Genomic DNA, 21,807 nt, shown 5'->3' with positions numbered 1-21,807 from the left:
TTATAATTTAATACTTAAAAAATTAGATAGTGATATAAATTGGAAACCGGTTTGTAATTGTAAGCAACTTGGCCAATTTGTAAATCCTACTTGCAAACATGTTATAGTAGGGGACTTGTCAATAATAAAGCAAGATGATCTTCAAATTATAATGAATAAAGGGGCTAATTTCCGTCTTTCTCATCATCTGAAACCATCGAGTGTTCTTGATAGCTTGGAAAATGATTTTGATTTATTTATTAATAAGTGGTGTAAGAAAAAGAATAAAAGTAAAGAGAGTTTTCAAAGTTGGAAGAATTTAATTATTAGTAGAATAAGAAATAAAATATATTCTAATTTAAAAAATAGCAACACTAAATCATTATTTTATAATGCGAAGATTAAACAAGCAATTGCTAATCTACAGAATGAATTTGTAATTGTGCCAGTGGATAAAGCTAATAATAATTTTGCCATAATTTGTCAGAAGCTGTATTGTGATATCTTAAAAAGGGAGTTATGCACAACTAATGTTTACGAAAAGGTAAATTTAGAGGATGAGAATTTAATTGAAAAGACTGAAGAAAAACTTTTTTAAAATTTTAATATTAAAATAAATGACAATGATAAAAAGTTCCCTTTCCTATATTGGACTGTAAAATTTCATAAGAATCCCCCCTAAACCACGGTTTATTGCTGGAGCAGCTAAATGTCCAACCCGCATTGCTGCCACTGACCTCTCTTTAATTTTAAAGGAAATTCTAAATAAACTTAAAACCTATTGTTCTGGTATTAAAAAGTTTTCGAATTTTAATCCATATTGGAGTGTTAATAATTCACTGCAGGTGATAGAATCTTTAACAATGGTTTCAGCTAAAAGAATTGAGTCTTTCGATTTTGCGACAATGTAAACTAATGTATCACTTAATGTAGTGTTAGATAATTTAAAAACTGTTATCAAGAAATCTTTCCTCTTATCTAGTAAAAGGTTCTTAAGAATAGACACTTATAATAAAAAAGCTATATGGACAAATTGCTTTAATACCACAGTTAACTTGAGATGTTACAGCTTGGTTATGATTTTTGAGTTATTAGAATTTGTTTTATACAATACTTACATAAGATTTGGCGGTGATTTGTACAAGCAAATCGTGGGAATTCCCATATGGGGGAATGCCAGCCCATTTATAGCTGACTTGTTTTTAAGTCAACTAGAATATAAATATATAATGGATAAGAATAATCCAAATAATTTAAAACATATTTTGTCAAATAATAAAAGATATTTAGATGATATTTTGGTCTTAAATTGTAAGGATTTCATTGATATTTCTAAAAATATATATCCATTAGAGCTAAGTTTTAAAATGTATAATAAAACGGATGATTTTGATTTTGAAGTGATTAGTTTCCCATTCCCTGAAAGTAATATACACTCAAATATCACATATTCTGCGTTTTTCTCACAGTTACTTCGTTATGCAAGGATTTGTAGAAATTATATCGATTTTAAAAATAGATGTAAAATCTTAAGCCAAAAATTGATATCAAGAGGTTTTTCTGCAAATAAATTAACTTGGCAATTTAAAAAATTTGGTTTTCATTATAACGAACTTTTAAATAAATATCAAAAGAATTATCTGGAAATACTTAAAGAAATTTTCAACTTATTTCAGAAACCCTATAGGCCAGTGTATTCTCCTGATGAGCCCTTGTGTTGGGTTGTTGCCTCTGAATTATTTGTCTTTATTATTTTTCTATTGTTTGGTAAATGACGACGTATACTTATTGTAGACATGACTGCCTTTCCATGGATTATTCTTTATGGTTGATTGTGTTTGGCTATGCTGTTTGACCTATGTGATTGTATGGATGAGTAGGGTTAATGCCTCATTCAAGTGCTGGTCTATATTAATCACTAGTTTAGGAAAACAGTCTTCCTTTTCTCCTTCTGTCTCTTTTTTTTTTATGTGTTTGCGCTGTTGTATTGGTGATTTCTCTTTTCATGATATATATATATATATATATATATATATATATATATATATATATATATATATATATATATATATACTGCTACTATTTCCTATGTAGGAAATAGTAGCAGTTGATTTGGAGTGAGCCAGTAGTGGAGAACCAAGACAAGTGCTCGGTTGAAGATGATATATAGATCTTTAAAAATTGTTCAGCTTCAAGAATATTTTAATTCCTTTTAAAGTTGAGTTTCACATGTCAATTGCTTCCAGTTAGTATTCTACAGTATTTAATTTAATAGTATGTTTTACTTACTTCTTGGAAACAATCCATAGAAAGCTATTTTACAAGAAAAAATGGAGCGACGAATATGCAATTATTTGTATTGTGCTTAAAGTTTCAATCATTTTTAGAAGAAACAAAATTGATACTAGTAACCGAACTTTTAAGTGAAAAAAATACATTTACAAACAAAAAACTTATTTTGCGTTACTAAGAGTTTTTTTAAATTATCTGAATGCCAAACCTTGCCAAAAAAGGGTAATAATAAGTTTATCAATGTGAAGATAATTTATCTCTTTTTCGACAGATTCGCGCTTGATGCAGCAAGTCATTACACATACGTTTTTGGCAATCCATCTTTTCCGAATTTTTCCGAAATCAAACGGATGTTAGATTCTTGCTATCGTTGCTTTTGAAACATTGTTCAATTGAAGAAGTTCAAGATTTCCACATTTAGAAGCCTCCCGATTTGAATTTTCTAATCTGTAAGCAGAAAATGCCTGTTCCTGAAGAGTGAGTACTGGTTTATCATAATATTTGATATCTTCAATTTAAAATTTATGTCTTAAAATGATATAGTCATGTGAAGTTCTAGTTGAGCCAAGTTCCTATCATAGGCTAGGCCTGGATGGCCTCACTTCACTCCTATTGTGATATAGGCCTAAACCATACCAATTGCAATTTTCAGGCTGTTTTTGCTTATAAACCTAGAATTACTGCTATTCAGAATATATGTATGACAAATTTTACTTTGAGTTTGATTTTCTTAGTAGCCTAGCTGTTTGAAACATTAGACAGCACTTGATCTTCATTGTGTTTTCCTTGCTTGAAGATAGAACTAATAGGTAAGGTGCTTGTTTTTGCAACAAATAGATAATATCAGGAGCAAAAAGAATATTTGGGAGTTAAAACTACAGACAAATTACAAATGCACTTTCAATTAGGCTATATTTTTCTTTGTTGAACATATTTTTACCACATGTCACCCTTAGTCTCTTAACTGCTCTATTTGGGTAAGGTTTATATTAGCAGACTATTCAGGTAGAAAAGAAATAAACAACTCCATTGTTAGAATTGCAGGTCTATGTTCCTATTAGGCCTACCTGAACAATTGTTTAGGGTCATGAAACTATTGTTAATAGATGCATTTTGACTTTTTGAACATCTTTTCTCTCTTGAAAAATTACTGCAAACTCACCATTATGGAGTTATTATATATTTGCACATTAGGGGGGGGGGGGGTAAGCATAGCATACATTAAATACAGCAATGGTTAATTACATATTTAATATGTGCTATGCTTTACCCCCACCCCCTTGATGTGCAAATATATAGCCCAAATTTGTCTCTAAACTATTAAAAAATTGCAATTTCAAATATCTGATCAACAAAAATGGAAATGATTGCAATTCTATATATGTAAATACAGGATGTTTGGGCTGGAATAACTCCATAATGGTGAGTTTGTGGTAGTTTTGCAAGGGATAAAAGATGTTCCAAAAGTCAAAATGCATCTATTAACAATAGTTTCATGACCCTAAACAATTGTTCAGGTAATAGGAACATTTACCAAATTGCATCCTGAATTCAAATTTAACATAGCTTACATTTGCATCAGAAGTGAATAGACATCCACCATATGGCATACAGGGGGTAAAGTTCATTTGTAATACAAATGAATATTATATTTAAATTCATAGTGCAATTCTGGGCACATATCTGCATGTTAGGGGTGTGGGGGTATAGGCCTATAGGCTGTGGTCAGTAACTGTAAGTTTATTGCTTAGCTACCTGAATTATCTGTCAATATAAACCTTACCCTCTATTTATCAGTAGTGAACTTTTCAAGGAAGAGTAGTGACATAAATAAGGGGATTGCAATTACCCCTCACCCCATTCTATTTTGTATATTTTCATCAAAAATGTCTTTATTGATTTTTTCATTGAAAGAAAAACAAAGCCTTCCCCCTAATATCTATAAGTTGATGTCATTGAGGAAGAAATGTGGTCCCTAGATCCAAATTGTCTACTTTACAAGAATTACTAAAACAAATGAAGTCATACATTGAAGTGCTAATTGACTAGCAATTAAACAATATATAATTTAAGTATACAAAAATTATCCATTTGGTTTTTGTGACTGATTTAGTGGAAAAACATCATGACCAGGTGTTATCCATGGTAAGCTGATTCAGAGTAAAAATCTGAAAATAACAGAGTCCTTGGCATGTTAGGGAACTCAACAATTACATCATGTAATTTTGTACACAGTAATGTAGTTTGAAGTCTCACCTTTCAATTTTGCACAAACATTAACTATAGAATACTAATGCAACAAAATTGACTTGATCAGTTTATGTATTACTGATAAGGCAAGCTAATATAAGCTATGAAACTGAACAAGATCATAATATATTTCAGAAATATACACTGTTACAAACCAAAGTCATTTAACTGCATCTTTCATAAGACACATGACAATATAGTGAGTGTAGGAGGTGTAGTGAGGACAATATAGTGAATTAGAACATATGCTATCTTTGTTGATATTAATCTAAAAATCTTTTTCCACAAAACAAGTTTTTCAAAGAAAAATAAAGTTCCATTAAGCCAAGAACAAGCAGAAATAAAGTCAAATAATCTTCCAAGCATAAAACTACCACAAATCACTATCAATAAGTAAATGAAACTCAAAACAAACAGAAATTACAATACATAGCTGAGTCAAACTCAATGTAAGCAAAAATTAATATGAGTAGGGCTGATAACCCCCATGCCTTCTCAAGACCAGATCATAAATTGTGCTATACTGAAAAAAAAAAAAAATTACCATGGATTGTCAGTTTAATTGGATTACAATGACATTTATTCCTTAAAGTTTAGATTTTTTTTGAAAGTAAGAAAAGTGAAAACATTTAAAATGTAATTTGTTTTTAATAAAGCACATATTATGTTCTGGTCTTGAGAAGGCATGGGGGTTATCAGCCCTACTCATGTTAATTTTTGCCTGTTTTGAGTTTGAATCAGCTGTTTATTGTAATTTCTGTTTGTTTTAAGGTTCATTTATTTATGGATAGTGATAGTTTTATGCTTGGAAGATTATTTAATTTTGTTTCTGCTCATTCTTGGCTTAATAGAGCTCTTTACATTTCTTTGAAAAACTTTTTTTATGGAAAAAATTTATTAAAATTTCTTTTCATTTTTTATTGACATAGTCTTTTTTGTGGAATAAATAATATTTAAATCTTTTCAGTTTTTTCTATAAAAATCCATAGTATGGGCTGCTGTTTGTATGTTAGAGAAAATTTCTTAACAATTTTCAATCCAAGCACAAGTAGTGTTTTTTAATTTAATTTTAAAGCTCCAGAATTTGACCTGAAAAATGAAACTTAATATCATTCCCAGAAGATTCTATTTATGCTCTTTGACAACCTGGATCTACTTGCACTCTTTTTTTTTTAAATTGTAAGAGCAGAAATAGTAATTGTAGTTTCGCAAAAGTTTCAACTTAATACCCTTAGTCATTCCCAATATATTGCTGAGGTGTCTTATTGGTATCCATAAAAACACTGCCTTTTGATTTATTTTAAAACAGCATTTTTTTTAAAAGCATAACAGGCCAATTGTATAATTGCGAGGGATTGACATGCCTGATATCTCTAAAGACATAGTCATTGGACTGTTCTTCTATGCTGAGGAAAATGGCTGTCTCAAAATGTTGACCTCTTTTTACTCTTAAAAAGGACACCAGAACTTTTAATTTTGAATTGAATTAGCTCCTTTAAAAGTTTCAATGATATTTCTAGCTATTATAGAGAGGTGCTGTCTATGATATTGCTTATAAGCCCTTTTGAAAACCTGCATACATACAGTTGTTTTGTTTAATTGAAACTCCTAAACATTCCCTATTAGTTTCATCTTAGTACCCTTAGTATCATTAGTTACAGTAACTGTAGTGGTGTCATTAAAAGTTTACATATGGTGCCTTCTGGCTAGTTCAAAGTCCCCCAAAACTTAGCCTTAAAAAGTCTAAATTAATAATATAAATTGCTCTTCAGATATTACTTTGTTACCTTTTAGAAAGCCCACATTCTCATAGTTTGTTTTGAGTTAGTTCAACATCCAGCTAAATATTTCTTAAGCTTCACCTTAATACCCTTAGCTTGTGAAGTATTAATACTCATAGCAGCATCTTCAACTCATGCTGAATATTTCAGTGTAATACATACCATCAACTGTTCCAGAAGCATTTCTAATCTATCTGCTTGACAACCTGTGTGGGCATAGTATGCTTTGAGTTAATTTCATATGGTCTCTATAATTCCCTGATTTTTTGCCTTAGTATTCTTAGTTTTAGTAGTAGTAGTAGTGGTAAAATTAATTATAGTAGCCTAAGCCTCAGTGGCAGTACTAGTAATAGAAGTAGTAATAATAGTGACAGTAGTGGTAATATGAGTAGAAGAAGTTGCATTAGGATGCAAATATTTTCTTTTGGTTAGCTCAACATCCCTCACAACAAGCCCTTTTAGTTTCAACTTCACATACCAAATTGTTCCTAAAATGTTGCTGTTACACTCTTTTGACAACCTGCATACAGAGGACATGTTCTGATTTGGTTCATCTTTCACCTTGAAAATTTCACCTTCATACCCATAGGCATTGTTGTAATAGTAGTCTCAGTAGTAGGATTGATATTACTAGCAATAGAATGGAATAGTGGTAGTACTACTAGCAGAAGTAGTACTATCCTGTTGCCTTTTGGTCAGTAGAACATCCCTCTCATCAAGTCCTGGAAGTTTCAACTTATACAGTTAGCCATTGCTGTCATATTGCTGATATGTGCTTTTGATAACATTTATGTTCATATACTTATTAAAATTTTCATCCCAATGCTCTTGGCCTTGCAAGTAGTTGCAGTAGAAGTAGTAATAGTAGTAAATGTAGCAGTATTAGCAGTAGTGTGCACATATTGCCTTTTGGTGAGATGATCTTCCCCTTTAGGTATTCTCAGAAAGTTCCAATTTAATACCCAAATCAGTTCTTGAGATATGCTATTTTGACAGTGTGCATGAACATAGTGTCTTTGGATTTAGTTCAAATTTTCCCTTAATACTGTAAATGGAGTATTGTGGTAGTAGTAGTGGTGGCAAGTGTAATAGTATTGATAGAATACAAATATTGCCTTTTCAATACTCACTAATTATTTCATGAATTTTCCAAATTAATATACTCAGTTATTCCTCCATTGCACCCTTTTGACAATCCTTACACACATAACATGTTTTGATTTAGTTTAACACTCCCCTCAACATTTTCTGAAAGTCTTGCCTGAATACTCTTTGTCTTCTTGGAAAGTAAAGTTCAAACATGCATACCTTCTCAGTAACATATAGTAGGTACTAACAATGAACAAATAGGCTAACTTACAGCTCTTGTCCTAAGGATTATGGGAAAGTTGGTATCCCCAAAGACATAATTACTAGACCTTTCAACAAGATAGAACAAAATTGCTTTTAAAATTGTTATCAGATATGTTTTGGGGAATGATCCACCCTTTGACCACTCTGAATCTTAAAAAAGGGCACTAGAACATCTGACTTCCAATCAAATGAGCCCAATCTGGAAGTTATGCAATAAACCTTTCTATTTATACCTTAAATGTCCCAGGTTATAACTTATAACCCTTGCCCCGAGGGCTGTGGGGGGATTGTCACCTTCAAAGACATAATTCCAGACCTTTCAATTACATTGAACAAAATGGCTGTCTAAAAATTTAGATTGGATGGGGTTGGGGAAATGGTGGGTGTGGGAGGGGGTTAGTTGCCCTCTAATCACTTTTGAATATTAAAAAGGGCATTAGCCCTTTCAATTTCCAATCGAATGAGCTCTTTTCATAGTTTCCAAGACAACAAATGGCAGTCTCAAAATTTCTATCAGGTGCATATTTGGAAATACAAAGAGTGTGTATGGGGGGCTTTCACTCTGATCACTCTGAATCTTAAAAAGAGCACTAGAACTTTTGATTGCCAATCCAATGACCCCCCTCCAAAGCCTATACAATCATCCTTTCTATACATACCTTATATGCCCCCAGGACATAACTTCCAACCCTTGCCCTGAGGGCTGTAAGGGGGTTGTCATCTTTAAACACATAGTTTCCAGACCTTTCAACTACGTTGAGCAAAATGGCTATCTCAAAATTTGATTGAATGTGTCTGAGGAAATGGTGTGCGTGGGAGGAGGGTTAGTTGCCCTGCAATCACTTTTGACTATTAAAAAGAGTACTAGCCTTTTCAATTTCCAATCGATAGAGCTCTTTTAGAAGTTTCTATGACAACAAATGGCAATCTCAGAATCTCTATAAGATGCATTTCAGGAAAATACTAGTTGAAAATAAAAGGTGTGTGTGTGTGGGGGGGGGGTATCCGCCCTTTTATCACTCTGAATCTTAAAGAGGGCACTAGAAAATCTGATTTCCAATCAAATGAGTCCATTCTGGTGTTTTTGCGATAATCCTTTCTATATATGTACCTTAAATGCCCCATGGTATAACTTATATCCCTTATACCCTGAAGGCTGAGAGAGGGAGTATATATATATATATATATATATATATATATATATATATATATATATATATATATATATATATATATAAATGAATGCATAGCCTTGCAAGTGCTCTGTGTTGCTGAATTTTAAAAGTTTTTTATTCTTTTCTAAATTGTCTTTTTTCTTCAGAGTCACTCCAAGCTGGGCAGAAGATATTGAGCAAGAAGAAGGTATGGTGAATTTATTACTAGAAAAGAAGCGGGATCTATTTTCAGTGTTTCAATTTATAAAGCACAAAAAAACGAATCACATTGTATTTCATTGATTAGTGACTAGCAAAACGGATTCTTCAGAAAGCAGTGAAGTACACTTTGCTAGATTTACATTCCATAAGGGTGAGGGGTTTACAGTTCCATAAAAGTGCATATATTATCTCAAAGTTTTGAGAATTTTGAGAATTCACTTTTGTCCAATTGTTTTAAGATCTATTTTGATAATGCATCTGTAGTATTTATTGTGCTTGATTCTGTTGCTTTGGTTGAATTTATTTTAATGAAAGTATATAGAAACATCCAAACTTAAAACAGGCAGACATTATTCTCTGTGCATTCTTTAAAGCTTTATTGAAAGTATGATCAACATCATTTATCTTTACTCTGTTAAATCTTTTGTGTAAAGAACAGGATGCTTAGATTATGGCAGTCCATTATGGGTGTATAATACACCCATAATCATGGGTGTATGGGAGTCATACACCCATGATTATGGGTGTATGAAATATAGCCTAGTTTATGTTTATTTTAAGTTTGTGTATCAGCCTTAAATTTCATTAGAAAAAAGTTTGCTTTTTAAGATTTAATGTCTGTCCATTTTAATATTATATTCATCAATATCCTAACATATGAAGGGGTTCTTTGCCGCCTCAGCCTTTGGCTCTTTCTCCTTGAGTTCAACTTTGGCCTAACAATGCTTTAAAAAAGTAAACCAATAGAAAAACAAATTTTACTGAACTATTTTCTTTGATGAGGGGACTCAAATGCTAAACGTTATTAAATCACAGCATAGCCCCCCCCCCCATTACGCTAAATACATTTAGACATGCTGAATTTCAGCCTGACTTGTCAATGTGCTTAGGAGCATATAGCATAAAAACAAGATTCTTGATAGTGTAGATATAGTACCTAAAGTTATGTTTGGCAGTCTTTTGATCCCTAATATTTAGTGTTTATTGTGTTCCCTTTTCTGTTATTTAAAATTAATGATGTCCATAAACAGGTGTGGAAAAAGTTTCGAAGTTGCCAGTATCAGAATTTTGAAGGCTGCCGACTTTTTAGCAGCTTTCTTCTGTTTTGACAGCTTTGTTTTGAGCAAAAAGCATTTTTAAATGTAAAATTTGCAATAAAAGTATCAAATGTAACTTGCTATAGCTTGCAGTTAGAAAATGTCAATAGTTTTCTGAATCAGAATTGACAATGTAATCTAATTCAGTGGCAAGCCATTTGTTAAGCCATAAATATCATACTTCATAATTTTATATGCATTGAAACCAAATTTTTCAAAAACTGTTTTCAAATTTTTCAAAAAATCAATTTGTAATGTTCCAAAATCAAAAGTACTGTATCATATTTACTCTAATACTGTAAGCAGAGTGTGGTATTAAAAGTCTGAAGTATATTTATGAATGGAGTTGTACACTCCAATGCTATTAGTATTATTAAAAATAATGCATACCCAACTGCCTGCTGACACTCATTGATCACTATACAACTACTATAAAAGCATCATTTAATTTTCTGGGAGAACAATATTGATTGGCAGCCTGGCAGTCACATGCAATATGAAGCTATGACATTAATTAGGCCTAATCTTATTCCCAAAATAACAGAATTGCTACTACTTTCTAGTGTGGCTGTTTTAGGCTACTAATCTTCCATGTTCCAGCTTTCCCATTAGAAGCTTTAACTGTATGTACACCTTGATCGGAAAATCGGTTAAATCTGAAAAATTAAAAAAAACGAGGCATTTTTAACTTACGAACGGGTGGTTGGATCTTAATGGAATTATATATTTAGAAGGATATCGTATCTCAGAGATCTTATTTTAAATCCCGACCGGATCCGGTGACATTGAGGGGAGTGGGGGGGGACCTAAAATCTTGGGAAACGCTTGAAGTAGAGGGATCGGGATGAAAGTTGGCGGGAAAAATAAGCAGTTGTCCGAGATACGTGATTGACATAACCGGACCGGATCCGCTCTCTTTGGTGGAGTTGGGGGGGGAGTAATAAAGAAAAATTAGAAAAAATGAGGCATTTTTAACTTACGAACGGGTGTTCAGATCTTAATGAAAGTTTGAATTTAGAGGGATCTTGTGCTTTAGAGCTCTCATTCCAAATCCTGACCAGATCTGGTGGCATTGGGGGGGGGGAGTTGCAGGGGGAAACTGGAATTCTTGGAAAATATGACAATTGAGGTATCTTTATCTTACGAATGGGTGGTCGTATCTTAATGAAACTTTATATATAGAAGGATCTTATGTCTGAGATGCTCCATTTTCTATTTGAATCGGATCAGGGGGACATGAGGGTTGGAGCGGGGAAACATAAATCTTGGAAACTGGAAATCTTGGAAACGCTTAAAGTGGAGAGATCGGGATGAAACTTAGTGGGAAGAATAAGCACAAGTCATAGATACGTGATTGACATAATTGGAATGGATTTGTTCTCTTTGGGGAGCTGGTGGGTGTCAATTTGGAAAAATTAGAAAAGTTGAAGTATTTTTAACAAAACCGGATCTTAATGAACTTTGATATTTAGAAGTAACTCATGTCTCGATTTTTTATTTCAAATCCCGACCAGATTTGTTGACATTGGGGGGAGTTGGAGGGGAAACCAGAAATCGCGGAATACGCTCAGAGTGGAAAGATTGGGATGAAACTTGATGGATAGAATAAGAAAATGTCATAGATACATGATTGACATAACCGGAACGGATCCGCTCTCTTTGTGGTAGTGGGGGGGGGGGGGGGGGGTGGTAATTCTAAAAAATTAGAAAAAATGAGGTATTTTTAACTTACGAATGGGTGATCGGATCTCAATGAAATTTGATATTTAGAAGGATATCGGGTCTCAGAGCTCTTATTTTAAATCCTGACCGGATCTGGTGACATTGGGAGGAGTTTGGGGTGGAAGAACATAAAATCATGGAAAACGCTTAGATTGGAGGGATCGGGATGAAACTTGGTGGGAAAAATAAGCACGAGTCCTAGAAATATGATTGACATAACCGGAACGGATCCGCTCTCTTTGGGGTAGTTGGGGGGGGGGGGTAATTCTGAAAAATTAGAAAAAACGAGGTATTTTTAACTTACGAATGGGTGATCGGATCTCAATGAAATTTGATATTTAGAAGGACATCGGGTCTCAGAGCTCTTATTTTAAATCCCGACCGGATCTGATGACATTGGGGGGAGTTTGGGGTGGGGGAACCTAAAATCATGGAAAACGCTTAGATTGGAGGGATCGGGATGAAACTTGGTGGCAAAAATAAGCAGAAGTCTTAGATACGTGATTTACATAATTGGAACGGATCCGCTCTATTGGGAGGGGGGGGGGAATTAATTCTGAAAAATTAAAAAAATGACTATTTTTAACTTACGAAGGACTGATTGGATCTTCATGAAACTTCATATTTAGAAGGACCTCGTGACTCAAATCTCTTATTTCAAATCTCAACCGGATCCAGTGTAATTGGGGGGGGGGGTGGCAGTTTGGGGGAACCGGAAATCTTAGAAAATACTTAAAGCGGAGAGATCAGGATGAAACTGGATGGGAAGAATAAAAACTTGTCTATGACACGTGACTGACATAACCGGACTGGATCTGCTCTCTTTGGCGGAGTTGGGGGGAGGGTAATTTTGAAAATTGAGGTATTTGTAACTTACGAAAGGGTGACCAGATCTTCATGAAGTTTGATATTTAGAAGGATCTTGCGCTTTAAAGCTTTAATTTTGAATTCTGACCAGATCCTGTGACATTGGGGGAGTTGGAGGAGGAAACCGGAATTCTTGGAAAACGTGAAAATTGGGGTATTTTTATTTTACGAATAGGTGATCCGATCTTAATGAAATTTGATATTTAGAAGGAATTCATGTCTCAGAGCTCTTATTTCAAATCCCGACCAGATCTTTTGACATTGGGGAGAGCTGGAGGGGGAAATCCTGGAAAACACTTGGAGTGGAGGAATCGGGATGAAGCTTGGTGGATAGAATAAGCAAATGTCCTTGATACTTGATTGACGGAACCGTACTGAATTCGCTCTCTTTGGGGGAGTTGGGGGGAGGGGTTCAGTGATTTGGCGAGTTTGGTGCTTCTGGACGTGCTAGGGCGATGAAAATTGATAGGCGTGTTAGGGAGCTGCATAAATTGACTTGATAAAGTCGTTTTCCCAGATTCGACCATCTGGGGGGCTAAAGGAAGAGGAAAAATTAGAAAAAATTAGGTATTTATAACATACGAGTGGGTGATCGGGTCTTAATGAATTTTGATATTTAGAAGGACATCGTGACTCAGAGGTCTTATTTTAAATCCTGACCAAAATTTAGCCTTTTATTTTCCTTTTAAATCACTCTATTGGTTCATAAAATTTTGCTAGAGCTTATACCATATGATCTCTTGGCTCTTACCTCTTCTTGCCTCGTCACAAGTGCCATATGAGTTCTTAGCTCTTTTTTATCATACTTGTTGGCCAATGTATTGAATACTTCAAGAAAGAATGTTTCCAAGGGCTCTATGTCACATATCCTGCTTCCCGTCTTATAATGATGCCCTCATCATTTAGACTAATCTCCCATTTTTATAATAGTTTACTTTGAAATCTATTTTTGAAAGTTCGTATTCAACTTATTCAAAAATACTAAGCATAATATTCAGATTAAATTTACATTAACAATTAAGACCATTTGTCAGTTTTATAATATTGTGCAAAAAACTACCGGCATATTCTTTTTATATTTCATCACTAATTGGTATATACAAGAGACGACCTCTTAATTCCCTTGAACTGGAATATCGTCCCAGTTTTTATGGCTTAGGTATCATCGGGAGCGCGGCTGTCCTCCGACAAAACCTAGTATCTACACAAAAAATCAAATTTTTGTTAGGAGTGGAACCCACCTAATCACACCACGAGCAATCCAATGGTGAACTCGGAATATTTATCCAAGGCTTTGTTTCATAGATCTCACCTAGTATCTACACAAGGTCTCAGCTTTATTTTCGGGCTTTACCTAGAATGTACATACTATAAATTTGCTTTTTCGCCAAAACCTAGTATCTGACAAACTGCGACCCACCAGCAATAAAATCATTAGCATCATCACTTTTATTGCTTACAAAACTACAATACATGCGTTTTTTGCTAATTTCTCTGTCATTCAGATATCCCAGTTAACTGACCTATTTGCACTAGATCTGAATAGAGAGAGGAAAATTACTGGTAGCTTTTGCTTGAAAGAGAGCAAAAGAACAGGATGAGCTGGAATATAAAAGTTGACTTTTTTTAAGGTCATGGCTACTATCATATGAGCCAATAGGTACAGCTTTGGTACTGGCTGGGTATACTGGGCTGTTTTTGTAAACAGTAGACACACAAATAGAAATAAACCAGTAGGCTGAAGATTGGCTGCCAAATCGGTTTTTAATTGTGCTGTTTCCAAAAAAAGAAACAAAAACTATGACAGTAGAAGTTTCAGTAACTTCTGCAATATTATCACCTTCCATTTTTTTGCTTTGTTTATACTAATTGATTTCAGCAGGATTAGTGCTTGAGTCATGTCTAAACTTACTTTATAGGAATTGCGACCTCCGAGATACTATTTTCTTGCGTTCTGTTCTACCTGTACGATGACTGGTGTAAATCCAATAAATACCAAGAAACCAAAGTTGAAAGAGGATTTAAAAAAGTAGAGTTAGATAATGTTTCATCTATTAAAATTTATTTGTATATTATAGAAAAAAAAGAACCACGAACTTCAAGCTGAGTGTACAGCCTCATCACATGCGATGGAAGAAATGGAAGATGCACTGGAAGTTCACGAAAAGGGATTCTCTCAAATACAGCTAGAAACTTGTGTTAGAGATAGCATAGAAAACTTCCATTTGATGCAGCCCCTTGTTCAGGACGAGATAGATGTGGAGATATTTAACGAGATAACTGCAGCAATGGTAATAACAAACCAAGATACAGAATCAGCTGACTTGCCAACTGCACTTGCTGAAATGCCCGTAATTGAAGCTACAGAACATGACAGGCTAGGAAGTCTTCCTAATGTTAGTGACAACAGTTAAGCAGCAGCTGTCACACCGATGGTCCCTAGTCTTGCGTCCCATCCTGGACGAAAAAGAGCCAAAAGTGGAGAAGAAAAGGTGACGCGAGACAAGCGGAAACATCCGTCTAATGATTCAACCCCGTATGAACAGTTTCGTAGGAAGAACTGCAAAGAGCTTACCAGAGAAAATCGTTTTACCATATGGAACAGCTTTTGGGAAAAGCAGTGAGAGTTGAGGCTTAAGTGGCTTGGAAGTTGTGTAAGGTTAGCCCCAGTCAACCGCCGAACAGTTGAATTCACCGACAGAAATTCAAGAAAAATGAATTGAGGCTGTATTTTCTTCCAAAGGTTGTGGGATATCTCACAACAAAAATCCCAGCGTGCAAAAAAACATTTATGATCACTCTTGGCTTGAAAACTGATGGACTTATCCCTGAACTGTGCAATAAGATAAAAAGTGGCATTGTTGGTCAGAATGCTTGTGAAAATCGTGGAAAAAGGGCGCCTCAGCACAAGATTTTGGTGGAAATCAGAGAAAAAGTCATTTCACATATCAACAGTTTTAAACCATGTACCCTGCACTACCGGAGAAAAATACTTTGAATGTGAAGTACTTGCCTTCTTCGCTGACAATCCAGTTTATGTTTTATGATTTCGTTTAAAAGAATCCAGACGTTACTATCTCAGTCGAATCGTACAGCCGAATTTTGAAAACCATGAACATATCCTTGAGAATGCTGGTGTCTGATGCCTATCCCACATATGAGAGATATTCAGAGAGAAATAATGATGATGACGTAAATGATGAAGAGCCTGGTCAGGAACTAGACAGCTCATGGAGAGACGAATGGTTACTGCACACAGACATGGCTATGAAAACAATGCAAGTGATGCAAGTGAAAACGACAGTCCTGATAAAAGAGTGTATGCAGTTGACCTTCAAAAGGTGATCTTGCTTCCTGAGTTACCTGGGAATAAAAACTCAATTTTCTTGAGTCGTTTGATAGTCTTTAACGAGACATTTGCAAAGGTACACCCGAAAGATCCAGGATCTGTTGGGTCAGAAAACTCAATCTGTGTGGTATGGCAAGAAGAGTTGCATGGCAGAGGAGCGGAGAACATTGTGGACTCAGTCTTCTCAGTGATCACTGCAACAAGTGACAGAGACGTCAAGTCATTCATATTCTGGATGGAAAATTGTTCGGGCCAGAACAAGAACTGGGTTTTATTCAGAGCCATTGTACAAACAGTGAACCAAGTTTTTGGGCCGGAGCGTATTATTCTGAGATACCTCACAAAGGGACATACCCATAACGCAGCAGATGGAATTCACGGGAACTCCTAGGTGAAAATGAAAAAAATGGGCAAAATACATGATTTTGGTGATCTTTTAACTTGTGTTAATGGATCCAGGAAAGGAGTTAATACCATCACTATGGACAATTCTTTCAGAAATTGGACTTCAAAGCAGAGAGCCTGCACAAAAACAGGTGCAGTTGCCTCACCTGAATCCTATTGTTGAAGCTGAATTCCGGAAAGGATCAAGAAATATGTTTTACCACACCAGCTTTGACAGTGATGAAGTGCTGCTTTCAGACTTTCTGCAAAAGTCATTCAACCATACCAAAATTCCAGACCCTGACTCGATACCAAGGGGCATTTCTAAAGAAAAAAGGAAGCCATTCTGAAAAAGCTGTGCCCCGTGATGCTATGTAACAGACGTCAATTTTGGCTAAAACCTTCCGGTCACAGCTGTTCCTGACTTGACCATCGATGAAGATAACCCATACGAAGAAAAGTAGATTTTCAGATTTATGGCTGTTCAATCGTTCTTGAGTTCAAAGTGATTTGATAGTTCTACTTAAGGCTAGAATTTTAAATACCGATTTTTTAAGACTCCAAATAGTGTAGATACTAGGTTTTGTCGGTGGAAATTCAAGTTGATCTCACTGGAAAAACACCGACAAAACCTAGTATCTACCTTCTGGCTTGTTTTAAAAAAGACTACGGCCTTGTAATTAGTATAGTTGAAATCAGTGAATTATTTGCTATTTTTCTATAACTATAAAGTTCTAAAAATCATAATAATAAAGAAGCAGCTTTAAAAAACAACGTTTTTGCGTTTTTCTCGGAATTTACTCAGATGTAGATACTAGGTTTTGTCGGAGGGCAGCCGAGCGGTGGTGTTTAATTGATGCATCTCTTCTGCGTCAGTCATCTCATGCTTGACTTTAGTTCTTCGCAGGTTTAAGAGATTCTCATAGCTCAGCGTTAGCATTATTCTTATTGTTATTGAAATTAGAAATACCAGAAATATTTCTATTATAATATTGTACCAGGAATGTGGTGAAAATAATCCACACTGACTTTGATAAAAAGTCACTTTTGATAAAAAGGGTGCATAAAAAGTCACGTGATCGGCACTCTTTTATTTTCTATGTACTCTTTGGGTGTCAAAATAAGATCTGAACCATAAAAATCAAATCACACGTGAGAATGCATCCTTACAATCGGCAATTCTAAGTATTGGATGTGCTGAGGGTTATCAAGATGAATACTTTAATAATTGTAGAAATACAACAAGAAAGCTGAAGCATGTAAAGGATTTTATTACAGAATTCAAAGAGTTATTTCCTGATAAAGAAATGATTACTTCTTCGTTCCATGACTTATATATTAGTTCTCAAAATGCGTACAGAAAAGCTCGTAGAATGGCTTTGGAGCAAATGGATGTAAATGACAGAGTTTCCCTTCTGAAGCCCGAAATGACATGTTAAATGACATAACATGTTAATGGCATGACATTTTGTGACATGAAATGACATGTTAGCAGAATCATCACGAGCCTTTGAGCAGTTGGAGACTTTTCAGCATAGAATGTCAGAAATAGTTCGTCAAAGGGTATGCACAACCTTTATTTCGGTACTTAAATGTAATTTGTCTGATAAATGCACTTAAATAGATTGAGCACTCAGACAAGCGTAAACTCAGGTTTAGAGATAAATCTACTGCTTCAAAATCCCCTCAAAGCTATAACTTAACTATGTACTTAACTATAACTTATTACCTTAACTATACTTAACTATAACTTAACTGTGTACAAAAGCTTTCTGTCCTCACGTATATATTTTGTGTACGCGTTGTTTGACCTCCCTCTAAATAAGTATATCACAGACCTTATTTTCGTCTTCATAAGATGTTGTCCTCTTATGGAGTTGAAAAGACATATTGTGGAATATATTCAAATTCATGCAATTAACATTTGTTTTAAGTCACAATAAGATGTTGTTTTCTTATGGAGTGCATTCGATACGCAAGTCCCAACTGAAGTCACAAAAAGCTAGTCAATTCTAAAAGGCTAGTTTTTTGTCATGCTTGTTGGCTAATGTATTTAACACTTCAAGAAAGAATGTTTTCTCACTTTTTCGAATTATACACGATCCGGATTGTGGTGGTAACTAGCAGTCAGTAAGCAGGTGTAGTTGCTGTTATTTTCATGGTGAATTTGACAACATTGACGAAGACGGGGTACTCCCCTGAAAACTTCATAGTTTCATGCAAGAAAAAAAAAGAAAAATTGCGGTTTTGACGTACAGATAGACCTAGAAACCTTCCAGTTGGTGACTTCTTATTTATATTGGTACTTCAAATCCCTAATCAACAAAATAAGACAAAAGTCTAATGAAAACGTTCTCTTTTTTAGGACTGCCACCTTCAACCGAAGAAATTCGTGATGGTCTCAAGATAGTCACAGAATATATGCGCAATGAAGATGACGCAAAAGTTAAAGTGACTCGCACATACAAAATTGAGAAGCGACAAGTGCCGAAATCAATAGCGCGAAGGAAGTGTTTGCCAAAATTTGGACAGTCTAAGGGAGACAAGACTGGTCCAAATCCAGCGACAACTATTGTTGCAGAAGAAGTTTTCATGCAGGTAAGTCACCAACACAGCTTAGATATGCATTACAGGTATGAAAACTCCTATCTTGCCCATGAGAAGCTTTGGTACAGAGCTCTGAACTTGGTGCCTCCTAGATCATACTACAACACCAAAGGTGGGAACGCAATTTTGTTTTGATTGTCCAATTGCTCCGATCTTTTAGATTCAGACTGTCAGTTTCCTGTCTCCAGCCGCTAGCATCGCTACCGCGCACTGTGTCCCAAAAATAAATCGAGTTTTCATAACTGTATTGTATATCTAAGCTGTGTTCACCAAGGACTTGTTTTGTTGCATCTTTACCATTCAAGATGTTTTTGTTGAGTGTATTTTGGTCAGCTATCGACTGACAACCCTGACAGGATAAATCACGCTGAACAATTCTAAAATCTATTTTTGTGTATGCACTGTTGTACTGTTCACCAATTAAAACAACAAATCTTTTTCTATGTATGATTACAATATAAAAACAATCTTAGAAGGGTTGGGAAGGAAGTTCTTTGTTTTTTATGACAGTTAGAGATTCTAAGATATTTACCTCTGATTCAGAGACCGGGAGCTGGGGGGTTGACCTGATCAAAATTTTCGAACTTTGAATGCTGTCTCGTGGCTTCTTATAATCCAAATAGCTGCGTTTTCATGACGATAGATGGTTTAATGAATTTAGGTCATTTAGGTGGGATTTCTTGAGCTAAACTCTCATATTAGGGCACTAACGGAAACTAGGCCATCCAATTTTAAATTACTTAAATCGTCACAGCCGGCAAGCAGTGTTAAATTACGAATAAATCCAAATATGGATCGGGCTTTGGCAGCTATTGTAGTGCCAGCAACCCCGTCCTGATTCCAACAAAAGAGAACCGTTACAAGGTTTAGGCATAAAAAAAAATATGAGACAAAAATTGTAAAAATGATGAAGGAACCGAAACGTGGGTGATTTCCAGCTAGTGAAAAAGAAGCAGTGAAAAATCAAACAAATATTTTGGCAAGGATATCTGCCTAGAAGTCCTCAACGGTCAAAAAAAAGGGAAAAAAAGTGGTAAATATAAAACAAAACTAACCTTTCTGGAATAAAGAAATAGCTGATATTTTGGCAAGGACCTCTGCCAAGCCGTCCTAAAAAAATGTGGAAAGAAAAAAGTTAAAAATGAAAAAATAAAAATCGGTTAGAAAAGCGATAAAAAAAGGCTAGAAAAGTAGGAAGAAAAAGTTAAGTGTAAACAATAACTAACCTATTGAAGTGAACTGAATTAATACTGACACATGAATGAAACAAATACTGAGCCAAAACAAATGAAATATCATTCAAAATTTAGATTGAACAAGGATTTTTTCCCTAGCGAATAATCCACCCTGTCTAATGACCTAATTTGCGTTAATATAGTCAATAGTCGTTAATAGTCGAAATGTAATATAGTCAAAGAATACCCTCAACCTTGGCGTTGTGGTTTCGTGGCTAATGTTTGTTTATCTGGAATTTATTTGGTTTTTGGTGAAAGCAGAATTTTTAGATAAAAAAATTATATTAGAGTATTTTGTGCATGCTGATGGATAAAGGGTTTGACTAAAGGGATGGGGATATTCTCTCATGAAATTGAGTATTTCTAACGTTGCAGTTTCTATAAACTTGACATATTTTGTCGCATTGTCTGGGGGTCAAACTTAATGAATATTTAGTGGTCGGTTGCAAGGTGACTTCAAAATTTGATTTGAGGTGAGGGGTTGGTGGCCATTTCTATTCTTTGCTGATAAAAGAGTATACGCTATGATGTTTTTTTTTCTGTCTATCATTGGGATTTCTTTTGGCTAATAATGATAATAATATCTACCTTTCAGTTTATCACAAAAAAAGAAGAAGCAGAAAAATCATCAGATGATGTTTTTGAGAAGTTGAAATCTGCCCAGATGAAAGGCATAGTCAAATGCCGCTACTGCAAAGAAGATCATTGGACCACTCAGTGCCCATACAAGGATACACTCGGCCCCCTGCAGGAAAAGCAAGCGGTATGTTTTCTAAGTTAATTGACTTAATTTTTAAAATGTGGAAAATAAATGTTTTGGCCCAAGGGACAATCAAGATATAGTATACGCAAGAAAACGTAGGAAGACTTCTGTATTCCACCTTATTCGTTCTCCTTTATTCAGCCTTGTTGGTGCTCCAGTATTCGACTTTGTTGGTTTTCCCCTATTCCACCCTATTGGTCATCCTATATTCCACCTTATTGGTTCTCCTGTTTTCCACCTGATTGGTGCTCCAGTATTTGACCTTATTGGTTCTCCTGTATTCCACATTATTGGTTCTTCTGAATGCAATTTTAAGGTTGCGGGATTAAAAAACAGTTTCTAAGTCGTAAGATTTTGCACCCCTAAACTCTCTGTGCTCTTTCTTTCTGAAAAAGTTTTGTAACTAGACAAAAAAAGTAACACCATTTTCCTATTAACCCTTATTTTATTGTTGATCTTTGTTTCGAGTGTTCAGGAGTACCAGAATAGGTTGGAAAATAATTCTTAACAAGAGTAAATCGTTTAGAATAGGAATACAAAAAGGTGAAGAGGTTATTTTGGGTAACGAGAAGATTTATCAAGTGGATAACTTCACCTATCTGGGTAGTATTATTAGTAAATATAATGGATGTAATGAAGATGGAATCAGTAAAACATCCAAGACCCAAAGGGTTTTTTCACAGTTGAAAAGAGTTCGTGAGAATTGGAAGGTATTTATATGAACCAAGATTAGAATATGGGAAGCTGCAGTG

General features: G+C 34.9%; 1 protein-coding gene across 1 annotated transcript in view; it reads left to right on the top strand.

Annotated features, from left to right (window-relative positions):
* The first annotated feature begins 2,652 nt into the window (after positions 1-2,652).
* The window catches only part of LOC136042533 (eukaryotic initiation factor 4A-I-like), an 86,284-nt gene continuing 67,129 nt past the window's right edge, over positions 2,653-21,807 (top strand). Inside the window, exons 1-4 of the mRNA XM_065727494.1 lie at positions 2,653-2,748; positions 8,977-9,017; positions 18,816-19,048; positions 20,888-21,055. Of these exons, the coding sequence (XP_065583566.1) occupies positions 2,732-2,748; positions 8,977-9,017; positions 18,816-19,048; positions 20,888-21,055 (459 nt within the window). The 5' untranslated portion in view covers positions 2,653-2,731. The remainder of the gene's footprint in view (positions 2,749-8,976; positions 9,018-18,815; positions 19,049-20,887; positions 21,056-21,807) is intronic.

Source organism: Artemia franciscana, unplaced genomic scaffold (genome assembly GCF_032884065.1).
Source record: "Artemia franciscana unplaced genomic scaffold, ASM3288406v1 Scaffold_1422, whole genome shotgun sequence".
Classification (NCBI taxonomy): Eukaryota; Metazoa; Arthropoda; class Branchiopoda; order Anostraca; family Artemiidae; genus Artemia; species Artemia franciscana.
The sequence above is the reverse complement of the archived record's forward strand: the minus strand, read 5'-3'. Positions and strand labels throughout refer to the sequence as shown.